The sequence below is a fragment of the Actinia tenebrosa genome, unplaced genomic scaffold (genome assembly GCF_029948245.1).
Source record: "Actinia tenebrosa isolate PJP-AT-01 unplaced genomic scaffold, QUT_ActTen_1.0 PGA_scaffold13__45_contigs__length_12533684, whole genome shotgun sequence".
In the NCBI taxonomy this organism is placed as follows: domain Eukaryota; kingdom Metazoa; phylum Cnidaria; class Anthozoa; order Actiniaria; family Actiniidae; genus Actinia; species Actinia tenebrosa.
The window spans coordinates 4324365-4350048 of record NW_028292573.1 but is presented as its reverse complement, the minus strand read 5'-3'; the positions used below and the strand labels follow the sequence as shown (position 1 = coordinate 4350048).

The following is a 25684-nucleotide window of genomic DNA, read 5'->3' as shown; positions in this document are numbered from 1 at the left end:
TTTTTAGGAAATTAGAAGTTATCGTGATGACGTCATCCTGTAGATCCTGGGGATGTCATATTTACAGACTTTGATGTTTTTACAGTCTTTGCTCAAAAGTTTGATTAATATTCACCAATCCATAACGTTGAAGACAACTAGATTATAAACAAAGAAGAAAAAAAAGAAAAGAAAAGAAAAAAAAAAAAAAGGAGGGAGGGAGGGAAAAAAGAGAGAGAGAAAAAAAGAAAAGATGTGTGCAAATTTTGAGTTGGTCACCTGGCAGGGGTAAAATATAAAATATAAATGTGAATAAATTAATATACATGAAAACTTATAAGGTAAGTGAATGTAAAGTGGACGAAGGAAGACAAAAAAGCTAATAAATGACTTTATTTTAAAACTGTTAAACCATACTTAAGTATGGATCAATGATGTTTTTAAGACATATATCAACTATATTATTGTATCTTAAAATGTTAAATCTTCACTAAAGTATTAAATCGAAGGTGTTTCAAACCGTGCGATTTAGAGAGAGGAAATGGAGGTTAAGAAGTCAGGAGATATAGTTCTAACTGATAAACTTCATGTAGCTGAGCTCATTGGCCTATATCTGACGCATCATTTTAGTTATATCTTTACTATAGTATCGCTTCAGTTCAAGTTTTAAACCATCACTTAAAAAAATATGAGTGGCGTTAGTATAGTTTTGTCACGGAAGATGGGTAATAAGCATTTTTTTCTAAGTTTTTTTTTTCATGAATGTTTTTTATAATATTTTCGTTTAGCGGAAAGACGCCAATAGTCAGTCTTCATTAAATTCATGACGGGATAGATTAATTAAAGTTATTACCGAACAGATGATCAATAAATTGGTTATGCAAATTATTAATGAATGAATGACTGACTGACTGAAAAGGATGGATGGAACGAAGGATGAATGAATAAATGAATGGTTGAATTAATCTGGATCAGATTATTACCAAAAATGATTATCAAACTAACGAACGAACGAACGAACGAACGAACGAACGAAAATATTGAATAAATAAAGGAATTAACGAAAACGCCTAGTCGTCGTCTAGTTTTTAAAACCGTTTTCTTAGGCCCCGGTCTGACCCTTATAGTTGAATTAGGACTGTTCTTCAAACAGTATTTCAAATAAATACTTGTCATATTGTCAAGTTGTTTCGTGTTATTATAAGGAATTCTATTCTTGAGATACTATTTCAGTGTGTGACTTTGCTCACGTTTTTAAAATAGCGGTAATGAATAAATATTTATTACAAAACAAAGAATGAACAATGACCCCCTGTTTAGTTAAACGACAAGAATTCCAGGTCCGGCTATCATGTTGGGAGAATTTAAAAGATGTTCTAAATATACTGAATAAAATAAAAATAGATTGGCTTTAAATTGAAAAAACTACAGATATAACTACTTTTTATACCTCTTTACTTTTTGGCTAGTAATTTGGACTTGTATTTTTGCTTTTTCAATAAAGTATAAAAATGTTTTTTACTTATATTTTTCAAATTCTCCTTACCGTACGTATGTCTCGTTGGCTGAACCTAAGTACTTCAGACAGAAAGTATTTGAGGAGAGTTCTTCAAACAGATCACAGATGATCTGCAATTATGGTGGTCGCTTCACGGACCCTGAGCTTTCTGCTGCTCTTCCTTAGCCTCGAAATCGCAAAATGCGAGTTCTTTACGGCTTTAATAGACCTAGAGCACCTGGTATACAGAGAAAAGGAGCTGAAAAGCTCTTTGAAGAGCTACATCGCGATGGAAGAACAACGTCTTGCCATTCTGAAGAAGTTCTCTGAAAAAGTTGAAAACATTCACAACAAGATCGATGACAAGAACATAGAGTCATTCACTGGACACCCAGTTAATTCTTATCTCATTATCAAAAGATTTTACACTGACTGGACGAAGATGGAAGAACTTATCCAAAAGGACAATAGCGAAGGTATTATGTCTTTGACAGTAGTAAACCAAACTTTTCTTTATTTTACTTCTGCTTATTCCTTCAAGTCATTCTCCTTAATCTTTCAACTGCAAATTCTACCAGTTGCTAACATAATCTTGACCCTAATTTACGAATTCTATTAATAATAGAAGGTTTCAAAGAGGCAGTACGTTTATATTGTGATGTTAAGTGATTCTTGTTATTAATATATGAGATGACCATTTCAGTTACTGCTAAAATATATAACTTAAAAAAAACATGCAATAAAATCACTCTTGAGCGAACGGATATTTAGTCTCTGAAGTTTATTTTAATACCTAGAGATTTTAAAACCTTCAAAAAATCTCAGATCAGCAAGATCTGTTTTTATAGCTTTCTTAAAAAATTTTTGCGTAAAAATGATTTCATTGATCATTTTATTTAAAAAATCAGCCGATCGTATCAGATTTCTTCAATTTTGACACGTCAGCTTAGTTTCTAGAAATGTTTTAATATTTTAAGAAATTTAATATCTCTAGAATATTTAAGATTAATCTAAGAATATTACATTTTTGGCAAGCGTTTCGTGAACAGGAAATTTTTCATGTTTGAATTTCATGAATGAATGAACAAATACAAGCTTCAAATCTTCAAACATTCGTATATTATCCCACGTTTATATACGATGATAATGTTGATAACTTGATGTTTCTATCTTAAGACCCTTTTTAAATGTATTTTTGAAGATAAATTTAAAAAAAGAATAGATTGTTTTCAATTTTTTTTATTTTGTATAATCTTATGTTGTATCTACGATCCCCTGAGTCAATGTTATGCTTTTAAGCAAACAGGTGTTTTTGAATGTCATTTAAGCCGTCATTTACGTCCCATTATCTACATGTTTTCCGCCAGTTTGAACATTGCTAAGCCAGAAACGTATTGCCATGACAATATTTAGACAGATTTAACTTTGGCTTGATTTTTTTTTTCATTCCAGCTAACAGGCCAATCATTCTCTTGAGAAAAAAATATTTTTTGTTTGAGTTGTATTCCATATTCGTGTGTCTTCTCATGAAAACATTAAGCAAAGAAATAATACTCTAGGGAATAACACATTACCTGTAATGGGAGAGCATTGCCCAAGCAAAAAGGGTGTACTGCTTTGATTTCTAAAGGAAAAAAACATTTCTTACAAGGAATATATAGTTTTTTTTTGTAAAAAATAAAGTATTAAAAAGTAAGAAATAGTAGTGGGAGGCAATATAAAAATTTTCAATTTGTTGAAAGAATATATAGGATATACTCAATATAGTTCCTTTGAGTACCAGTACCCCTTCAAATTAATTTCTTACGGAATGAATGATTACAACTAATAGATTTGGACCAATGAAAAAGTCTGGGTAATTGGAAAGTTTGAAAATCAATAAGGATTTAAGTTTTATTTTTTTCATACATAGACCATCTATCCTGGGGGTATATAAAAAAAAAGAAAGGACAGTGGAGGAAATGAAAAAAGACAAACAAATGTTGTTAGATATCAATGTTGATGGAAAGATTCAAGTGGGAAGGCTATAACAGGAATCTAGGGGAGCTCAAAATGCATCAAATTTTCGTAGAACTAAAACTATTCTTTTTCATTCAATCCAAATTCTGCCATTGAAAATGAATGGAAGGAAAAGTGGTAGCGTCAGGAATTTTATTCCTTTGGATAGAGGGAGGATTCAATATTGGTTTCTGTGTGATAATTCATGTTAATTCCACTGCCGCACCTATTTGAAAAATAATAATTTTGACAGATAATCATTTTTGGTATAAAACTCATTTATTTTTGCACCTGTTACTACTTTCAGGAGGAAATTCTCAAAAGTCATCAATTATTCATAAGATAATATAAAATTTATATCCCTGGCCTCTGATGCAGAATTATTTTTGATACATGCTGCCATAAATAAATGTTGGTCACACACTGTAGCTTTCCTTATTGTCACCAATGTTTTTGAAATAAGGGACACATCTTTGGGTACCAAATACAGTTTACATAATTCAATAGGAACAACAAGAGACCCCAAGTTTTATGAGAGAAAAAGAATAAAAAGGTTCACAATACATTCAGAAGGCCCTGAAATAAAATAGGCTAAAATTCTAAGTAAGAGTATGTAAATGTTTATCACATGTTTTGTTTCAGAAATGATGGAAACTATAGAGAAACATAAGAGTGCATATTCCTCAAAAGAAGACTTTGAGGGTGCAATAACAGCGTTACTCCGACTTCAAGACACTTACAGATTACTAACAACGTCAATGGCGGAAGGAAAGCTAAAGAATGCACAACCAATGCCGCCCATGACAGTGGACGACTGCTACCAGATTGGTCGATATGCATATCTAACCAATGATATGTTTTCTACCAAAGTGTGGATGGAGGAAGTCTTGAGGAAGATAAGAATGAATGAGCCACCAGAAGATGTTACAGTTTTCGATGTCGCTGATCATTTAGCCTATGCAGAATACCAGGTTAGATATTTATAACATCTATAATAATTACTATATAATCATTTTCAATGTATAATATACGTATGAGATACACAAACAGAAAGTAAAGATCAATGTAGAGATGGGACTGTTCCTCACACATGACACACTGATGCTCAATAAGTTGAGCCAATCAGGTGTCAGTAATATAATGGATATTGAAACTTGAGTACAAGCCTCTGGCTAGGGAGGCTTGTTTTAACAATAAAGATAAGTGTAGAATGATAGTCTTAAAAGAGCAGCTCTTTATAGCCTTTGAATAGCATAAGGCTATTATTATGCTTAAAAGGGCTCTTGGTCCTCTGAAGTGTTTCTCAAGCACGTTACTCATTAAAGCAAATTAATGTTATGTATGTATTTATGAATTATATAAAATAATATTATGGTTTTCTTTTTTTCAGAGAGGAAATTTAAGAAAGGCCCTCAACTACACTTTGGAAATGGTAAGAATTGGTAAGTAGATATTTAACAAAACATTAGTAGTAATCATAGTGCTATTTTTTATTTTGCTACAAAAAGAAAAATAAATAAATTGAAGTAATGTTTCAAATACGAGTTGCTGTATCCTATTGAGGTTTCAAAATCCTCGTGGAATTTTGAGACCCCAGTAGAATACAGTGACGATTATTTGACACGACATCTTATACTCTTTTTGTTATTTTTGTTTTTATTTCAAAGTTCTAGCACTTTGAAACTTCAAAGTCCGAGTAGTTGTCTTCTCAATTTTACTGAATTTGCGTTTTTCATTTTTGTGGCCCGTCAAGTTGGATGCGCACGCAACCTTGAGAAAACGGTCTATTGGACCTTTGGTGGTGTTGTCTGAAATGGCAAGTCTAGGTGCCAACTGTGCTCAAAACTCTGGCAATTCAAATTACTTTTACCACCGTTTGCATTACTATGTGGCTACCCTAGATTAAAACTGCGAAGTGAAGTTTGCAATAGACTGCCCTCAATCAAACACAATTCTACTTGGATGCACTCAAACTTATTTCAATTACTTTTGGGACTTCCTTTGAGATATTTGACTGGGAAAAACAGATGTCAAAAAGCCACACTCACCGATCTAAACTGTAAAATGGCGTCAACGTGTTTGATTGAGATGGGCAGTCTATTGCAAACTACATGACCAGATCTTTCTCTGGGGTGGCCACGTAGTAATGCAAACGGTGGTAATTTAAAAAAATAAAGATTTGGTTGGGAAGTGATTTCTTTTGGAAAATATATCACCATTATTGACCATTCATGATCATAGTGGGTTCAAGACCAAATTTTTTTTTACTGAATTTCTTTTTAATTATCAGAGTAGTTGATTGAAGATTTTGAAATTTAAACATGAAGTCTTGAAAGCTACATTCAACTTTTTAGAATTACAGGTCATGCATGACGTAAACTAGCTGTAAGCAAACAATTTCTTCAGTCATTTTGCTACTGTCATTTGAATTGTAATAATCCTATTTTCTCATCATGACAGACCCTCATCACGAAAGAGCCCTAGACAATGTCGCCTTTTTTGGTGAGAAGATTAAAAAGACCAAACCAACTGGTTTACGAGGAGAGAGAGGAACAGTGCCTACTACGACTACTACTACCTCTCGTAAAGAAACATTTAAGAGGATAAAAGAAAGGGATGTCTTCCACAGAACAAAGGCTTTCCAAAACTATGAAAAGTTATGTCGTGGAGAAATAAGAAATTTAGTAAGTATCCTTAATGGTAGCATGTCTTTAAATTCTGACCAGTAACAAGGGAGATTTATGATTTATGGGTTGGAGTAACTGTGGATTTTATGGAGTTGAGAGGGGTAAGCAATTTGTTTGATCTGATTTGTTGGACGTGTGTGTTTTATGAAAGCACACAGCCACTTTCTATGGTATTTTCCTCATTTGTATCCAAATTAAGGGCTATTCTAATTTTGTCTTTCGTAAAAGAAATTAAGAACTTGCTTGCTTGCTTTATGCAGGGGTAGAGCCCTTGGTGATAGGCAGAACACTGTCATGTTCTGTCAAAACTGTCGACGTCTTCCTTATATTAGACAAGGTCATGACAAGGGAATAAGATTTCACTTTATTTTCCTTGCAGACAAAGTGGGAGGAAAGCAAAATGAAGTGCTGGTTTGTGAACAATGATCCTCTAACGATTTTGAAGCCAGCGCGCATAGAAAGAGTGTTCGTCAATCCAGAAATCTTCATCATACGAGATGTTCTCTCAGATTCAGAGATTGATCATATCAAAAAGCTTGCAACTCCAAGGGTAGGTGTTGATATCTTATTCATTTATTTTTCAAGAGCGTCATAAAATAATTATTTGAAGCACAATGCATGCACTGATTAACCATTAGTGCCACAGAACAGAGGCACCTTCCTGCAAAACAAACAATAAATATTTCATTGAAGCAATTTAGAATTAAGGACCACATCTGCCTTAGTTGGGGCGATTGGTCCAATCAACATGTGACCATTGAAGAGGACCAACCTAGGGGGTGTTTGGCTAGACATTGTCCATTAACATATAGGGAAGCACAGGTGGCATGCACTGCTAAAGTGCTGCCTCTCACCACTGCGACTTGGTCAGAGGACTGTCCTAAGAGGTGTTTGGCCAGACCTTGCCCATTGACCAGACATTTTTGGCCATGCTTTGTAAAAATGGCGTATAAACATGCACAAGCTTAAACAGTGAAAAGAAGCACTCGGCTACAGTATGCTTCTTGTTTCTAAACTTGCTTCTCTCATGCTCTACAGCATAGCACAGTACAGAGGTTCTCACACACTTTATGTTGCTTATATAGTAAATGAAGGTTGAGAGATCAATGTAAGAAAGTGACTACCTTTCATTCCCAAGAGTATCATCATTTCTTTGTGTAACATACAACTTAAACAAAGAATGTTATTCTCAAGACCACGTGTCATTCCCTAGAGTATCATTTCTTTGTTTAACGGTTGACACATGAGAAGACACATGAATATGGATACAACTCAAACAAAGAATCTTATTCTCAAGACCACGTGTCATTCCCTAGAGTATCATTTCTTTGTTTAACTAGTGTGCATGAGAAGACACATGAATAACGGATACAACTCAAACAAACAATCTTATTCTCAAAATGACAATCCAAATAACACATCAGCTTAAATGGGAAGGCATTATAAGAGTCTATCCTTATAATTTATGCATGGTTTTTTATAAAAAAATGCATTAACAGGTAAATTAATATATCAAAGAAGTCTAATAGATATAGATCACTAACAAACTATTGCTTACATTACTAATTTGACTTGAAACACTACAGTTAGAGCGAGCCACAGTAACCCTTGATGATGGAACCTTAGAAACTGCTATTTATAGAGTAAGCAAAAGGTAATAATAAATTAATATTAATCTATTAATTCATTAATGCACTAAGTGATTGCACAGTCTTCAGACATTATCATAAAATAATCATTATTGATTCCTTTATTCTATTTTATAATTTTTTGGTGTTTTATTTCAATGTTAACCATTAAATTATTACTTTTTTATAGTTAATAATATGTTTAATGAAATTCATAATAATCAACTAACATTGGATACTACTAAATGTAGTATCTTCACACCTTACAAAGTGATAAAGGACCTGATTTACCTTAGTAATCAAGTTTCATGCAGTTCATAGTAGGCTTTGATTTTTCATCCAGCTTCGACGAGCCACAATCAAGGACCCCTTTTCAGGAAAATTGATGTTTGCTCCATATAGGATAAGTAAAAGGTGTTGGAATTCGTTCTCTAGCCTAGACTTTACATACACAGTCGTCATCCTATCTTTGCATCTTGTTCAAGTTAAACGAGGACAATAGAGAGAGAAGCTGGAGGAAGTGGGGTTGCCTGCCAATTTCTTGGTGTTATCCAATTTAAAATTCAACGAATACAGACATGTCACTTATATTTGTCTTAAAAATAGCCACAAAGATATTAGTTGTCAACACTATGTAAAACGTTACTTAACGTAGTAATATGGGGTAAGAAAATATACTGCTAATTAAAGAGCATGTGCAGAAAGATTTGACCCAGTCTTTTTGGGGAAATTTTTTTAGTCCATTGTCTATAGTCGTCGAATCTTAAATTGGGTAGTTAATATTCACTACATTTTCAAGAGTGAGCCCCTGACTTTTAGTCTTCTTTTCTTTTCAAATTTAAGCCTCTCCCTCACTCTTGTTCAAATAGTTTTTTTTAATTCTCTTTCATAAGATTCTTGCATTGACATAACATTCCGACAAGATGAAAATTAAGCGAACTAAAATAACAAAAGATTGTGGCTCACTAAACAAAGGAGATATTGTGGACAAGGAAAAGTTTTAAAAATTGTAGAGAATCAAAAAAATAAAAAATACAGTTAAAAATATATAATCAAAAACATTCAATTAAATCAATCTGTTCCCTAACAGCATGCATGCATGCAGCATTGCACTCTTATAGCATATAATATATAACATTTACTGTAGTATAAGTTACTACATATGATAGTACTGTACATATCATAAGCACATGTGATAGCTTACTATTCTTACCCGTATTTATCTTTAACCAGAAATATATATATATAAATAGACCTTTTTCAATTTCCAAAGTACAGTACCACTGTGTACCTTGATTGCGGAATCGGTGACTCAGGGTTAGCCTCATATCAGTGTCTAAATATAGACCTTGTTCATGGTGTGACAATGTTTTCCCATTTCAGTGTGACAAACCTCCAGAGGATTCATTTTCTTTTGTTTTTACTCTTCGAAAAATTCATGAGTATCCCAAAGGATACGAAAGGAATAACGATGATATCCCGACAAGTTTCAAAGCAATAACTGTTCATTCCCCTAGAGGTTTGTCACGGTCAATTGGGAAAACATTGTCACACCATGAATAAAATCTATTCACAAACACTTAAGAATCCACAGACCTTTATTGGCTCACATGAATATTCTGAACAAAGTTGAGGCTAAATCTGACCAACAGGAAACTCATAACTGTGGAGTATTAACCATTTGTAATTGCTTATTGATCATGACAGCTTCGACGAGCCACAATCCAGAACCCTGTCACAGGAAACCTTGAGTTTGCAAAATACCGCATCAGCAAAAGGTCTGTTGCTCCACTATATTTCAAGCCATTCACATTTCATTCTGTAACCATAGTAATGGCTGTTGATCTCCAAGGTTACCATCCTGTAGCCATGGCAGGTTTATCCAGTCTCTTGTGTTTTGCTCTCTTGCAACTGCCTATTTTGTTGCATTCCTTAGGTTACCTTGCTTACTTACAGTAGTCATGTATCCTTGGTTACTATTGTGAAGCCATGGCAACTATTCTCTACTTTTCTATGCCTTAACTTTTCTCCTGGGCTACTAACTCATTGCCTATCCTAGTTTATCAATCTGTAACTATGGCAACTTGTTACTATGGCAACCACAAGCAACACTTGTGATAATTAACCTGCTTTCCTCTCTTCTTTCTTTCATTCATCCAGGTCTCTAACCTGATAAAATAATAATAAAATAATTAACATAAGATAAACATAAGATAAAATGAAAAGATAAACTTTAAAGCAATCGCTTATAAGTGTAAACTCTAAATCTACCTGTCACTCAGCTTAATAACCATTCATTATTTATGTCTGGGGAGAGTGGGGGGGGGGGGGGGGGGGGCTTGTTACAACATAGGGGAGGGAGGGGTGCCATGAAATTGCAGAGAAAAAGGGGAATAATCAAAAAATATATGAGATAGAAAGAGTTCCCATGAAAAAGAATTTTTTTCTTGATAGGAGCCAGGGGGGAGTAAATTCTTTTTAAGGAATTACTTTTGATTCTTGCCAGCCCCCCTCTAGTCTGCAACGCAGTCGCTATTTTTATCTGACGACACCAATAGCAGCTGTGCAGGAAACTAGCCCCTCCCCCCAGACATACATCTCTCACATGTGACAGGTTTGTGATAAGGTGCTGGTTTGTGGTTACGAAGCAGGTAGATGATATTGCATGTTTTGATGTTTTGTTAAATTAATGATAATTATATACTTAAATTGAACTTTATATTTTAAATATATTTACAGCAGCTTATCAATAATGTATTTATTATTTCTTAATATTTATATAATATTATATTAATAATCTCGATTAGCTATAAATTTTTGTTCCATAATAACACTTATTTTATTTCATTTATAAACTTCGTCAAATGGGCAGAAAAAACTCAAAGAGCAAAGCTACGCTAAGAAATAGCTAATGCCGAATTTATAAACTTTAAAAATATCAAAGTTAATCGTCTTTTCTAAAAAAAAACGATCAAAATAAAGTTTTCTGTAAAAAAAATAACTTTTTCCAGCTGCTTTTTTAAACCAAGGATTTAATTTTTTAAGTCATCTAACACTTCAGCTAACTTTCATGAACGTGCTAATGTATACACTTATTTCAAAAAAGAAACGTTGTCAGGCGAGACTAAACAGAATTTTTTTGCTTTTTAAAATGTTTTGTGGTTAAAATACAAAAAATCACATTTCTATTAACTCAAAGGTAATGCTTTGTGCTTTCATTCTAAAAGAAAACTACATTGTTCGACTGTGAATATATTACATTTTGCAGCGTGCGACAACGTTTTTTGAAATGGTGTAAAATGTTTTATCACGCTATAAGTCATGGTTCTGACTCCCCTTAGTTACCGTTGCTATGTCCCTCAAGCTCAAAAAATTAGCTAGAATATCTCAGAATTTAAAATTCTGATCGAGAAAAATTGATTATAAATTGTTTCAATATTGTTAACTGTCCTGTGAAAATAATAGAAAATTTTCTCGTAATCCTTGTAGTACTCTTTAAAACAAATACTGTGTAGTTGTTTGTGGGACAAGATTTTGATTCCACTGGGAAAACTACTGCAGCGGTGATTGGTTGGTTCGTTGTTGTTTGAGTCGGAACCATGGATTGGCTACTTGTACTAGTACGCCACTTGATGTGTTTTCTTTTTATACCTGGGCCTCGCCCCTTATGACCAAGCTAGGGCGTCCAGAAAAGTGGGAAGGGGAAGAGAAAAAGACAGTACAAAACTTATCATATTCATTGCTGGATTTCAATCATTCCCAAGAGAGTGAAATAACTAACGACACGGCGACTTGTTGGTTGATATAACACAAGAATTCATTGACGAGTCTTTAGTTAAATACAAGCAAGATGGCGGCTATGACGTCATGTGCAAACGAAGAATTGAGGCAGTTCTTCCTCTTTTCTCTCTCCCCCCCCCCCCCCCCCCCCCAAACCTTCTTCTACACACTGAATATTTAAAATGTGGGTAATCTTGGTACTGAGATATTTCCCCTTGAATCCATATCTGTTAAAAGTAAAAACAATTCTTTTCTTTTTTCTGTCTGCGACTGTTGGTTGATTCTAGTGGTTGGATAAAAGATGATGAAGACGAACTTGTAAAAAGAATAAGTCGAAGAGTACAAGCTATAACAGGACTGAACATGACCACTGCTGAAGAACTACAGGTAATCACTCAGTCATACTGGGGGAAAACAATAGAAAACTCAGTCTTCCCTTTGGGAATAAAATAATTCATTTTATGGTGCTGCTCAACAACATGGGTTCTACCTTGGGCTCTAGAGGTCCTATTTCGCTTCCTGTTGTTTTAACGAGCGAGCGCCAAAGGTACCTGGGTTATTTCTCTTCGTGACTTCATGCTGGTTCACACTAGCGAAGCAAGCATGAACATAACGATATACGCAAGCTCAAATAATCCTTTAAGGTTGACTGGAGTATTTCTTCTATCCATATATGAAGGGTAAAGTAACTATATTTAAGGTCATTAGTTCCTTCAGCTGAGAGGCTGGTCCCCAGGGTGGTGAAGGACTATCTGCGCATGCATATGCCGTTGTATGCTTGCGCCGCTAGTGTGAAGCTTGACATACTTTTTTTCTACAGGTTGTGAATTATGGGATAGGAGGACATTATGAGCCGCACTTTGACTTCGCAAGAGTAAGTTAAAATAGATTAAAGAATTTTTTTTTTAATTCTTTGATGGCATGTTATATGTTTTATCACGGCCATGCCGGCGATATTTAGCAGTCAAACCTCGTTAGCTTCCTCTATATTAAGAATCTCTATATTAAGATCATCACTACTATAACGTAACGCTATCGTTATCATCATCACTACCCATCGCCAACATTATCACCACTACCACCATAACGTAAAGCTATCGCACGTCATCAACACTATCCAACGCCAACATTATCACCACTACCACCATAACGTAACACTATCGCATGTCATCATCATTATGATATCAACAACATGGCCATAAGAGATTTTAACCTCATTATTATGTTTAACAGGACGGCGAAGACAAGTTCACGTCACTTGGTACAGGGAATAGAATTGCTACATTCCTGGCCTACGTGAGTATTTTCTATTACTCACCCCTCTCCCCAGAGGAATTTGTCCACTGACTTTTGTGTCATTACTACCCTCAGTTGTCCAATGTACAGTCAGGCGGTGGAACAGTGTTTACAAGAGTCGGTACAGTTGTATGGCCAACCAAGGTAAGTTATGGTCTGCGTTGAAGGGAAGGATTTGCCCCGCATGTCTCTTTTTTTTTTTGGTCTACTTCTTTTGAACCATGGGATCCCTGTGGCAAAGGAGGGAGAAAGAGTGGGAAAGGAAAGGAGAGAACCGTTCGCTTTCAATCTTCCTCGGTCAGGTCAATCGAACTATACCACAGGTATAACCAAGGACGATTTTGTTGTCAAAGCCGTTATTTCTTACTGCGCATGCTCGACGAAATAACTAGATAGTTATATTCCCGAAAATGCGCAGTACGAAATAACGGCTCGAGAACGAGATTGAACTAAGAATGACCACGTGACGACCCTAAGAACGTCTGCGTCGGAGGCTAGTTCTATCCAGGTTAATAACAGTCTTTTATTCTATTTTCTTCAAAGGGAGATGCAGCATTCTGGTACAACCTGAAAAGAAATGGCGACGGGGATGATTCTACGCGCCATGCAGCGTGCCCTGTGTTGATTGGAAGCAAGTGGGGTAAGTTACTGTTAATTTAGTCGTTTTTTTATAAAACTTATTTATAAACTGATAATATACTATCATACCCCCCCCCCCCTCCCCCCGTACGGGGCTCTTCCGTGAGGTTCGCTCCATACGCACCATTAATACATTAAAGACGTACAAAACATAATGCCCAACTCACATGTTGATTTTTAAGAAAGGACGAAAAACCCGAGAACTCGGAGAAAAACCCTTGTGGCAAATGAAAGAACAACACATCAAACAAACTAAAGTCACATATGCAGTTCAGTCGAGTCACAGCTGTGTGAGACAGTACCGTAACAGTGCAAGACACCCATTTGATCCCGTCTTCGAACAATATAAGATTTCTTAAACATTCCGCTTTTCTTCCCCCACCCCCACACCCCCCACCCCCATTTTTAGGGTGTGGTCCTTTTTTCATCCTTGTAGGCCTATTTATTCGTGCGGAGGGACTGGGGTAGCAGAAAAATCAAAACATCCTCTCCTAAGTAAAGTATACTTCTTGTTCTTTTTTTCAGTTGCTAACAAATGGATTCACGAAGTAGGCCAAGAATTCAGAAGAAAATGCAGCCTTAATCCTAAAGAATAGACCTTTACACCTAAGAAATACACTAGATGTTCGTTCTCTGAATTAAGGGAGCCAGCATACTTATGTGTTGCTATGGCAACAATATATTGCTAACTACTCCTCATAAGTGGTGGAATATGGTTCGCCCGCGTAGAAGACGTGGCAGGAATATTGAAAGAGGCCTTACAAGGGCAAAAGTAGCCAGGCAGATAAGTAACATTGGTCCCAAGATATAGCTCATTGATAACTTTTGCTAATTTGTTAAAGGTAAATATTTTTTAAAAAATTTATAAAACACCGCCGTAACTCATCTTAAAATTTTGTAATTATCTTAAAGAATATATAACAATAATTAAGACAGATGATATTTACAAATATATATTAATTCATATTTGATTGCTGACAAATATTTTCTTGATTCTCGTTTATTTTATATTATTTTCTTGTTTGGGCGTAGGTGATTTATTTTGTTGGCGTTGTGACGTCACGAGATCACGTGCTAAATTAATAAATATGTTAATTAGTCTTCCTGTAGCTCAGAGGAAGACTTGTAACGACCTTGCAGTGCATTGTGGGGCTGTTTGGGGAGACGCGACGAGAGATGCTTGGCGAAGCTGCGAACATTCCAATGCATGACGATGTCGTTATTCGTTTTTAAAATTCTTCCTTCGAACATGGAAAGGTGAATTGAGAAAAGTTATTTCTAGGGGTCATTTCTTTACCTTGGGCGTAATGTTTTCCCATATCATACCATGTGTCATTCTCTTGAGAATAAGATTCTTTGTTCTTGAGTTGTATCCATATTCATGTGTCTTCTCATGCGCAACCGTTAAACAAAGAAATGATACTCTAGAGAATGACAGGTGGTCTGAAATGGGAAAATATTATAATGTCCAACTAAAAGAGGTCTTTTTTTAGTGTTGAGTGACAGCCATGTATAACATGGAACAGAACATAATATTTCTATTTCCATTCGAAAAAAGAAATTTTGATGATCGCCTCCTTGAGAACCAGCGTGCATTGGCACTTGTACATTCGCCTGTAGTTACCATTTTGATCTCCGACTATACTCTTCTTCCTGCGTCGGGCCTCCATCGCCAATCACTCGGGTATCGATTACTCATCGATTACTCATCTTCGGTCAGTCCACATGGACGTAAGAACTCGTTGCCATACTCGTGGATCCACTTGTTAGCGACTAGAGGGGAAAACATTGGGTTATAGTATTAATTAAAAAAAGACATTTCGAGTGATTGAAGAAGGCCCTAGTTTGGCAAATTTATATCTATCCTACCGTCGTTACTCGTGATATTTTAAACCACTGATAGCCCAATTTAGTTAAAAGCCGAAAATAAAATTGTTTTACAGCACAAACAAATGAAGAAATCAAGAAAAAAACCCAGTACATTTAGTATTTTCCGCATGATCTGGGACCGAAACTAATAACGACGCACCTTTGTTTTCCTATAATCATGAGCTTAAAGATCCATGTAAAGATCTATGCTATAATGATTTTCATATGGTAAAGAACTCCCTGTGTTTCAAACATCCGCATTGCATTTTTTGAAAACAATACTGAAAACGCGCACAATACCGACTCATATAAAGATTTTGGCGCGCGCATGCGCCCTAATCCGTGTATTCGACTTACCCCATTTGTCGCCTAGCAACACAGGACACCCAGCGTGTAGTGTATCTAAATCTCCTTCACCGGATTTCTTCAGGTTATACCAAAACAATGCGTCACCCTATTGGATGGAAAAGCATCTCAGCGCCTCGAAACAACAATAGGTTGCATAGCGAACTGATTACTCTGGGGCTCTGGGGACGAGATCCCAAACTGTCCCCAAGTCCGTTCCACTGAATATTCCAGTTTCGAGTTGTCTGTTGCTTAGGGTTTTGTGCAGAATATCTGTGTTCCAGTGAAAGTGCGTGGAATTTCAAGTTGGTATCGTTGAAATTGTGCATTCTTTACTTTACCGTTGGTATTTGTGAATATTTAGACACTGATTCGAGGTTAACTCTGAGTAAATGAGAATGTAATCGAGGAACATAGTCGGTAATTTGGAACTCAAAAAAGATCCTTTCTATATTCTTATATTCTAAATTTGTAAAAACATAAATGGGCCTCTTCGGAATAGCCATTTGAGAATAAAAAATCTTTGTTTAACTGCGCTTAGCCTCATCCTGAAGCGCTTGAATGCTAGGGTATAGTGGAGAAAGATCTATTGTTCAAGCAAACGTTGTCATACCTTACTTGGCCTTGAATGGACGTTGAGTTTTATGAACACTGTTGCACCGCCAGCTTGAACGTCAGATAACTGTAATATATACAGGTAGCCCAACAGTAGAAAAATGCAGAAGAGATTAGAAAGTGAGAAGACTATAGTTTCGACCCCAGTTTTTTTAAAGAAACGCGGGCTCAGAGAGAAATAACGACAGCAAATTTCCAACCTGATACGTACATAAAACATCAACGTTGCTATCCTGTTTCCCCAGCCTAGTTCCCTGATGGGAGATATCGACATATTCTAGAGAAGAAGGAAAATAAAGTTAGCAGTGAAATAGCAAACATCTCTTTCCGTGACGTCATAGGTTACATAGACATGAACTTTAAGAGTCAAATATTTTTGAGGTCTTCAAACTTGTACTAATAAGATCGTGTCATAGAATCGTAACCATGGTAACGCGAAGATTAATGACATACCAGGGCGTGGTCCACATGGGGCTCGTATTGGCCTCCTAGCCCATAGTTATTAACCTGTGAAAACAACAAAAAGCATTTTAATATACGGGGTAATATTCTAGGTTTTTTAAAGCAAGGCCTGCTTATACCCTTCTATCCCCTCCCCCTCCGGGGTATTCTTTTACCTGTAAATGCTCGGCTGTGTTCATGTTCAGACCAGTTAAAACACCAATTCTTTGGTCGATCTTCTGCACGAGTTCGCTGTCCTGGTCTCGTAACCAGGCGCTGCCAGAGAATAAACAACCAACTATGTAATTCTAGTTGTGAAGGAATCCCCATCCCTCCCCCGGTGGAAACCTTTAGACCATGGAATGCTATTGGTAGATGCAAGAGACCTCGTCATTAGTCAAAATTAAGAATGTGTTTTAAAGAATAAGAAGGGCCGCCCCAAACACATGCACTCGGCATCGTCGAGGTGGTTTTCAATCATTCCCAAGAGAATCAAATAACCAAAGACACGGCGGCCATATTGGTTGATTATGATATAACAACAGACGCTAATCAAAATGATCAACTCTTTTGTTAAATTCAACCAATATGATGGCTGTGAAAACAAGCATTTCAGAAAGGTCTGAGGAATGTTTTCGGTATCTTGAATATTTTCTAATATTTTTTCTATTCTTATTTATTTTTACTCAACTTTTTGCTTATTCTGTAGTCCGCCAGTTCTGTGATCCCTGTTTCTAGATTGTTGACTCCAGCCCGTAGTAACTGTTACGAAGAGTGTACAATAAATACAGGGTATAAGGTACAGGGTACATGGTATTTGTGAAAGCAGTAAAAACCACAGGGAGCCCGACTTAGATAAAAGTGTCAGACGAATGTGAAATCCGCGGTACAGTTTTTTGCAAACCTTTATAGTTCCTCTATGGTGTCCTATGTTGTTCTATGTATTTCTACCATGGAATTAGTAGAACTGAGCAGAATATATATTGCACATCTACAGAAATTTCTCACCTTTGGACGGGCCAGTGATATAATTTCATCCACTTCATTATCACTTAGCACATCACGAAATATTTCAATTCGTGGATTTAAATTCAGTGTTTCCACTTTAGAAGGCCTCAAATAAGACCCCGGATGTCTGTTGTCATAGTAACAGTTCAATCTAGGATCGTTGCTAGGTAACGGAACAGTTTGGTCGGCCTTACGACAATGGTTGGCGTATTCAATCATGAACTCATCTTGGTCGTCGTCGTCGTCAGATAATCGCTCTCCTACTTTATTTTTCGCCACCAGTCCCTCCATGATTTTTACGTTCTCTTTCACTTCATCCGAGGGATCTGGTGATTAAACAAAGGAAGCCCAACGCAATATTAGCTGCGTTTGATTGACTGGAAATCATGGAGTTTGATGTGGCAAACTGACTTCCTTGATGGGTAAGCCTCATCAATCAAAGGCCAACGCAGCATCATTATTATCCAATCAGAATATTAACTTGGGATAACGCAATGAGACACTTAACCATTTGAAAAATCACGCCATACCTTACTGTCACGCACACTGTCACGTCCATTTTCATTCACCCAGCACACGATCAAATTAAAATACAAATAAGGAATAAAAGTACGAAATAGAAGTAGAATCTTACCATAACGAGACATTTCTTGATAATAACTTAAAGACTTTTTGTAGTTTGCAAACTGACAAAGAAAAGAAAGAGCCATTTATACTCTACTAGGTGACGTGATAACTGGAAGGAGCAAACGAGATCTTGAAGTGCTAAACCTTACTAAAGGTCTCAGAACAGAGCATGTGCATGTTACGTCATAGCCGCCATCTTGGTTGACGATAAAAAAGCATTCCTTATTAGCTTCTCTCGTTAGATCAACCAACATGGCAGCTGTTTAATTTCATTGTTATTCATATCTCAATACAAGGGATTTTGAGTTACATGGTTGCACACACTGTACTAGATCTATTTTACTCAAATCAAAAGGCAGCCATATTGGTGTATTAAGCAATGGAAACAGGGCCGTAACCAGAACTTTTACAGGGAGGGTGCACATCGAATAAAATCGGACCATTGATCGTTTTTTTTATTACCAACTCAGTGGCGTTACTAGGGATCTTGCAGGGAGGTGCACAGGCAATAATTTGCAGAACCAAAAAGAAAAAAAAAGGATGAGCGGACCTTAAGCTTTTAGGGGGGCGATGCACGTGCACCCTGTGCTCCCCCTGGTTACGGCCCTGGGAAACTTTCTGCACAGTTTTTGCATGTAAACAGAGTATGTTTTCCGGAGGATTGAAAATGTATTGTTTTGGTACACCAACTTGGCTGCTGTGACGTCATCTGAAAACTCTCTATAATAAAAACTTCAACACACGAAGTAACCAATTAGTAAGTTGGGTACCCTGTGGTATATCTATTATCTTACCAGGTATTCTATGAAAGCCAGGTAATTCAACACTTCGCTTCGGTTTGTACTTTCAGCCATGTCGCGCAAGGCATACTGGGTATTACCCATCATGCTGATCGTGTGTTCCAACCATGTCTTAGCCAATAGTCTGTGTCCAGTCACGTAGGCTTGGCGACCGAGCCGAAAGCTGTCCATTGTAGTAAGCCGAGTAGTTATCGATTGGGTATCGATTTGAACTGGGGGAAATGACGTAGGTATCAAACACGTTTCATTTTGGATCCTCTGGTCGATGGATTGACGAAGTTGCCTCGATTGATTATTGATTAGTCCTTTAGTACAAACAGTTTTTACCGAGCGCTTATCGATCTTCCCTTGGAGTAGATTCTGAGGGCTGATATCATAAACTTTACTGAGCCGAAGCAAGGCGTTCATTGCTCCATCAAAATCCATCTGGGAGAAGAGGTTCAATGACTCATTCTGTTCTGACAAAACATTTAGAAAATCTGGGGGAAAAGAAGAGAAAATAGATCATTTTAAGAGTCAGTAAGATACGAGAAAGTTAGACCCGTCTGCCTTTTGGGGAGAAAATTAATTGTTAGTATCAAAAGAAAACTATAGTAACGGATACTTCGAGATTTTTTCTCGTTACTCAGTTCTGTTTTGCTTCTAATTTTGGTTTTCACTTGTTTGTTTGTTTGTTTGTTTCTATTTTTTATTTTCATATATTTATTTTCCATTACTACCATTGTGTTCCCTGCTAGCAGAGTCTCTCTTCTCTTTCTCTCCCTTCTTTCAGGCGGGGAGGAAGGAGACTGTCGATGTAGAGCGTTTCCTTTGATACACAGCCGTCCACGATCGAACAAAACCAGTTTTAAAACCGGTTTTTAACCGATTACATGTAGTGCGCATCAGCAAATGTAACACACCGTGGCGCCAAACGTTGTTTGACAAGAGTGGCTGTCAAAATCATGACAGCGTTGCTAAGTTACGCCACGCATGCGCGACAGAAATAACGTCCTACATCGGCAGAGTCTATTTTTCTCTCTCAGCCAAAACAAAAGGAAAATAGGCTCTGCTAGGAGGGAAACCATTGTGATGCTCCATTATTGTCTTTACATCACACTAAATAACATAAATTGGGCCGAATATTTTTCAAGCGTTTGAAAATACTGTTACAGTAAATAGTACCAGATTGTATTGTATTCGTCACCTAATAACAGCACCTTCAAAAAATATGATCTTAATTGAATTCTTATCTCATTTGTTTTCAATGACAATCCAGAGTTTATCGCGAAGGTCAAACGATTTCACAGTGGGACATTAAAGGTGTTCATTTTGTACTAGACCACAAGACACATTACTATAATTGCTTACTATCAATCACGTGACTTTTTGGAGTTGACTGGGGGGCAAACAAGCGGTTGACTGAGGGGCAACTAGCGGATGTTAGGTCAAAACATATCAAAATAAGCCCTCAAACTATTGTATTTATCTATTTCTACGACATGAAACCAGAAAGCGAGAGATCAAAACGACCTTCAAGATTCTACAAGCCATTAAAAACGCAGCTATTACCGGAAGTGACGTCTATTGATAGCGACCTATAGGTCTTCTGATCCTCGAAGGGATTAAATTCCAGGGCGTGGTCAGGGGCACAACGAGGGGTATATGGTCAGTGAGCTCCACTAGTAATCTACAGACGGATTAATGACCTTATATCCGCTGATGAAAACCACGCATCATCGCAATAACATCGAGGAATGATGTCTCTATGTCCGGTGAAAAGAATCAAAAATTACAGGCGAATAAAGTTGTAACACTTTAAGTTAAAATGTACTAGGTTGAAGTCGAAGCTCGTTAGTGTTTGTTTAATTTTCCTAGATTTGTGGTGCTTATGACAGAACTCTTAGCGGCAAATAGTGTCGTGCAGCAATAAAACAATAAACTAATAGAGTTTCCGAATCGTAAACACACTTCACGTCCAGTCAGCACAGGTTTACACTGTTCGCATTCTGATCGCGACTCAGTCTTGTAGGTTGAAATATTTCCTATGGCTATGCATAGAGTCTTTCAACAAAGAAAGTGGACCGTATAGAACACCTTGCAGTCTTAAAATACATCAATACATTGGCACTTAAAAGAACTGAACTGGGTTTTAATCTTTTAATCCTCCGAAAACTGACCCATCTGTTTGCCCTATGCCAGGAACTAGGCGTTCTTGTGTAAGTCAGTACAGAGGGGATCATCCATGATAATATATATCCAACTAATCTGAGATTGTCTCTTGAGATTGGGATTTCATGCAAAACTGCTACAATCTGCCATGGTTTTATATCAATACAAAATACGTGTTTTGCTGAAGATATATTTAGTTCCAGCGCATGTTATGATTCAATTATATAGGGCTTTTATTTTGCCTCATCTTGAGTATTGTAGCCCTGTGCTGGTGGGAATATCTAAGTCACTCTCAAAAAAATTAGAAGAAGCCAATTATTATATTCTTAGAACTTTATTAGGCCTATCTAAATCTAATTCTTATGACAGCATTCTTAAATCAATTAATATGCGTACCGTAGAACATAGGAGATATTTCCAAGTTTTAGTCTTACTTTTTAAATGCATCAAAGGGAATGGCCCTAGATATATTAATGACTTTTTCAAATTTCGTACAGTTAAGTATAATTTAAGAGGCTCTGGTACTAAACTTGAGCAATATTCATTTAACAGTAAATGGCGTCTTAATTCTTTTGTATCCATAGCTAGTCATCTTTGGAACAATTTACCATCTAATGCGAGAAATGCTGTTAACGTAAATAGCTTTAAGAATATCATACGTAAATTAGACTTCATACCTTTTATATATCGTTAGATAAATTTTTATTTATCATATATTGGATTTTTTTTTTTTTTTTTTTTTTTTTTTTTCCTTTCTTATTTCCTTTATTAACTTCCCATTGTAAATAGATATTTATCATTTCATATTTTATATTTATTGCATGTATACATATATATATTATATTTTATATCACTTTAATTTAGGTTATTTCTTAATAGATTAGTGCACGTGCGCATTTTAAACGAGTATGTGAAATGCTCCTAGGCGTTATGTGGATAAATAAACTATTATTATTATTATTATTATGTTTATACTATTAAACAGCAAATAAACACGGAGCTGTGGCGGGAATGTGTAACTCTCCAAGATTTGACGAAAGGGGTTAAAGATCTAGATGCGTACGAGAAACATGTAGACGTCCACTAACGAGGTATCCTTTCTTTCTTTTTGTGCAAATAAAAGTTCCTCTTTTTTCTCCTTTACATTGAGCATCGCGTTTTTCCTTCCCACAAAACGGTAAACATGACTACATTTTCAACGTTTCCCTGTATTTGACTTTACCTTTTGCAAACCTTCTCACCAAAGACCAACATTCTTTTGTTTATCTACTAATTAGGAGAGATTTTCGTATTCAAGAAGTGAGCGCCAAAAACCATTTTCTTGAAGAAAGGCTGTTGTACAAGGCTAAAATCTTGTTATTCAGAAAGTTTAACTTGTTTGGAAGTGGAGATGACCGATGAAAGTGGAATCAAAGCGTTAACCCAAAGCAAAAATTTTATTCGAAAATGAGGTTTAGGCCTTCATTTGCTTAATTATTTCCCATATATTTTCTATAAAAAAAAGCCTGACAAAGCTACATTCTAACACAAATGCAACAAAACATCTTTGTACAATTGAAAATACCGCTTCAAACAGGCATTTTATCATAATACATCAGTTTCTAACTGTTAAAAAAGGTTTTTAGTGTTAACCCAAAACGAAAATTATTGGGATCAAAAGTCTAGTTTTTGTCGTTTTTTGCCATTATTGAAAAAAAATTCTTCTTAAACTTGATTTTTGCACTTTGTACTTTTAATTCTGAAGATTTTTTTACTTGTCAACTGACATTTCACGTTAGTGCCATAATTTTGATATCGAGATACGTCCGCTAACGTTTATGCAGTTCTACGAATGACCTCTAGATAAATATATCTATGTGCGCGGCTTCAAAAGCTTAGAGCGGAGGTTTAATGTGCTGTTTTCTCAAAAAACGTAGCCTGGCAACATATAACTCCAATAATATTTTTGCTCAGTCTAGATAGATACTGATAGATATACTTGGACAAGAATATCTCATTTATCGACATTATTTTGGACATGAACTAAGATATAAACTGATCTACTATCTCATGATGATAAAACATTTGCCATCTTTCACGGTGTCATATGTAAAGCAGGGACCATGATCTACGCACGATCAAAGCATGCTGTCTCCAAAAACTCGATACCCTGACTATGAGTTTATCATATAACCACCAACGTGTCCTAGGTCAACTACAGTCTCTACGTGAAGACCGTGAGCAGAAATCCTTGCTTTAAGACGGTCAATGAATGCACAAAATTACCTCATATTATTATCGAGTTCCATCGATTACAAAATTAATAAACTTGATCATCAATTTGTGATAAAAACTATCAACGTCGTCCATAATTAATATCAGTTTTACGCTTTTAATTCATCAAATAAATAGTGCAATTTGAAGGGATTCCAACTAATAAATGATGAATGAACGATTATCTCTCTATTTTCTCAGCGTGAGCCGGGCCGGTTCCCGTGGCGTTCCTCTGTTTATTGGTGACATATCGTAAGCTTCAGTCTTGGCAAACGTACTAATTCGCATGCTCTTAAAAAGTTAATTTACGACTTCTGATGCTAAAGTATAACGTGTTAGTTTAGTTTCCAAATCAAGCAGATGCGCAGCCCTCCTTATTTGTCGAATTAAAGGAAAATGAGTAGATATTGAATTGAGTAAGTGCCTTCAGTTATTACCTTCACGATGTTCGCGCTGTCTCAGTTGCTTCCCAACGTCTTCCCAATCCTTACCAAACCGATTCAAGGTCGTGAACGCGTCCACAGGGCTGATAGTCAAGCCGCTCAAATCCTCAAGGTCTAACAACCGTTTCTGTGATTGCTTCTTCTTAAGCCGTAGAAAAGTTTTGAGCTTCTTTAACCGTTGTTTTTCTTTCTTGATGTAGTTTTGTAACGCCTTGTCAAGGGACTGTTCAACTTTGGTATGTTCTGAAAGTTGAGAAGTCGAAGTAAAGACCTCGGGTCGAAAAGGTTGAAAGAAGGTTGAAAAAATCAAAGAGATAGCAAGAAAGCTACCGTAGACACCCATCTTTATCAACTAGTTCTCGCGCTTGTTGAATTGACTGTAAAATACGACAGCAACATTATTGATCAAGGTCAAGTGAGAGGTTGAGTTATACATGCCAGACGACCTGCATTAATTTCCTATCGGATTTGCTTAACATCGGACGTGGAAGCGGGGATTCGGATACACAAGTGTTGTGTGGGGTGTTTATTTGGCTCCAAGATGGTTTGAAGCTGTTTTACAAACTGAGAAAACTGAGAAGAGGAAATGCGGTTTTTGTCGGACAATTATGGGCCCTAGTTTTGATTGACAGCAACTAATTAAACTCGAAGTCTCGTTGGTTCCTTCAGAGAGAAAACGGCTGTAAACTACATTGGAAGTCAGTCCTTGAGTCTTTGGGTCTTTATCGCTTTGTTTATGAGGATGGGTAAGTGAGAACTTGATAAACTATAAAATTTTAAGCCCCTTTACTTGCGTAGCTGACAATTATAAGGCACTCAAATTTAGGGGGGGGAAATCCTGCAAAACCCAAGCCACGTACACGGTACGATATGTTTCCGGACAAGCAGCACTGAAATGGCTTCCCATTGTCTTCCAGCAAGTCATCCAATCACAACGCGTAGTTACGGCTGTGGTAAGCGGCGATATTACGGCTACAAATTTGCCGTATCATTTACCACTCATTCAAAAACCGCTCTAGTTTTCTTCTTCCTACTAAATTAAACTATTAAATAAATAAAGCTGAGCGTCTTTGTACGTTGTCAATCTTTCAACAGCTTATGGACAACATCCAGGTCCCCTGGGAAAATCTTGAAGTTCTCGAAACGGTATTTCCTGCTTTGGGAGAGAGGCTTGACTTATAAACCGGGGAACCTCGCCATGGTTGCCATAGCTACCTACCGGGGTAACAGCGGGAATGCTGTTATTCTGTCTGGCTGTCCTTAATAGTTGTTATTTTTGAATGGCTGAATGGCTTCATTCTGTTTTGAATCAACACATACACTCTTGAACAATCAGTACACTTCTTGAACACATCTACGTTAGGAATGTATATCTGTCCTCTGATTCATTTGTCAACGGTTTTATTTCTTTTCTCGTGACTGGTTTTGATGATTGCAGTAGACAATTCATTTTTTGAAAAGAATGAATACGATTTCGCGCGCGTGACTTGTAGAACTAGCGTGACTCGGACGTGACAGTGACAGTGACAATGACAGTGACAGTGACAGTGACAGTGACAGTGACAGTGACAGTGACAGTGACAGTGACAGTGACAGTGACAGTGACAGTGACAGTGACAGTGACAGT

At 36.5% G+C, this 25684-nt stretch overlaps 2 protein-coding genes across 4 annotated transcripts; one reads left to right on the top strand and one right to left on the bottom strand.

The window, feature by feature from the left end:
• The first annotated feature begins 1552 nt into the window (after nt 1-1552).
• Nucleotides 1553-14476, top strand: LOC116299395 (prolyl 4-hydroxylase subunit alpha-1). 3 transcript variants are annotated; one of them, XM_031708050.2, is made up of 12 exons: nt 1553-1953; nt 4118-4446; nt 4866-4917; nt 5936-6159; nt 6542-6712; nt 8134-8204; nt 11858-11957; nt 12391-12444; nt 12804-12866; nt 12942-13010; nt 13410-13506; nt 14031-14476. In XM_031708050.2, the coding sequence occupies exons 1-12, from the start codon at nt 1617-1619 to the stop codon at nt 14099-14101; spliced, it is 1638 nt and encodes a 545-aa protein (XP_031563910.2). In that variant the 5' UTR covers nt 1553-1616; the 3' UTR covers nt 14102-14476. The 3 variants fall into 3 exon arrangements, with proteins under 3 accessions (XP_031563910.2, XP_031563911.2, XP_031563909.2); XM_031708051.2 differs by lacking the exon at nt 8134-8204 and adding an exon at nt 7749-7816; XM_031708049.2 differs by lacking the exon at nt 8134-8204 and adding an exon at nt 9498-9568 and having other exon boundaries at nt 1554-1953.
• On the bottom strand, nt 13995-24486 carry LOC116299394 (prolyl 4-hydroxylase subunit alpha-1). The gene is made up of 11 exons (XM_031708048.2): nt 24052-24486; nt 19205-19689; nt 18418-18469; nt 17784-18109; nt 17467-17537; nt 16952-17051; nt 16788-16841; nt 16546-16611; nt 16333-16401; nt 15732-15828; nt 13995-15278 (listed from the first exon to the last, which is right to left on the bottom strand). The coding sequence occupies exons 1-11, from the start codon at nt 24398-24400 to the stop codon at nt 15208-15210; spliced, it is 1740 nt and encodes a 579-aa protein (XP_031563908.1). The 5' UTR covers nt 24401-24486; the 3' UTR covers nt 13995-15207.
• Nucleotides 24487-25684: the final 1198 nt, after the last annotated feature.

What these genes read in the sequence shown, in the direction of transcription:
- LOC116299395 (XM_031708050.2), top strand. Translation starts at nt 1,617, where the DNA reads ATGGTGGTCGCTTCACGGACCCTGAGCTTTCTGCTGCTCTTCCTTAGC. An exon ending in TTTGGAAATGGTAAGAATTG is followed by an intron (nt 4,918 to 5,935) that starts GTAAGTAGATAT and finishes TCATCATGACAG; the next exon opens with ACCCTCATCACGAAAGAGCC. An exon ending in TTGCTACATTCCTGGCCTAC is followed by an intron (nt 12,867 to 12,941) that starts GTGAGTATTTTC and finishes TACTACCCTCAG; the next exon opens with TTGTCCAATGTACAGTCAGG.
- LOC116299394 (XM_031708048.2), bottom strand. Translation starts at nt 24,400, where the DNA reads ATGGGTGTCTACGGTAGCTTTCTTGCTATCTCTTTGATTTTTTCAACC. An exon ending in TCAAGAAATGTCTCGTTATG is followed by an intron (nt 18,110 to 18,417) that starts GTAAGATTCTAC and finishes TTTAATCACCAG; the next exon opens with ATCCCTCGGATGAAGTGAAA. An exon ending in TCCATTCAAGGCCAAGTAAG is followed by an intron (nt 15,829 to 16,332) that starts GTATGACAACGT and finishes TCCATCCAATAG; the next exon opens with GGTGACGCATTGTTTTGGTA.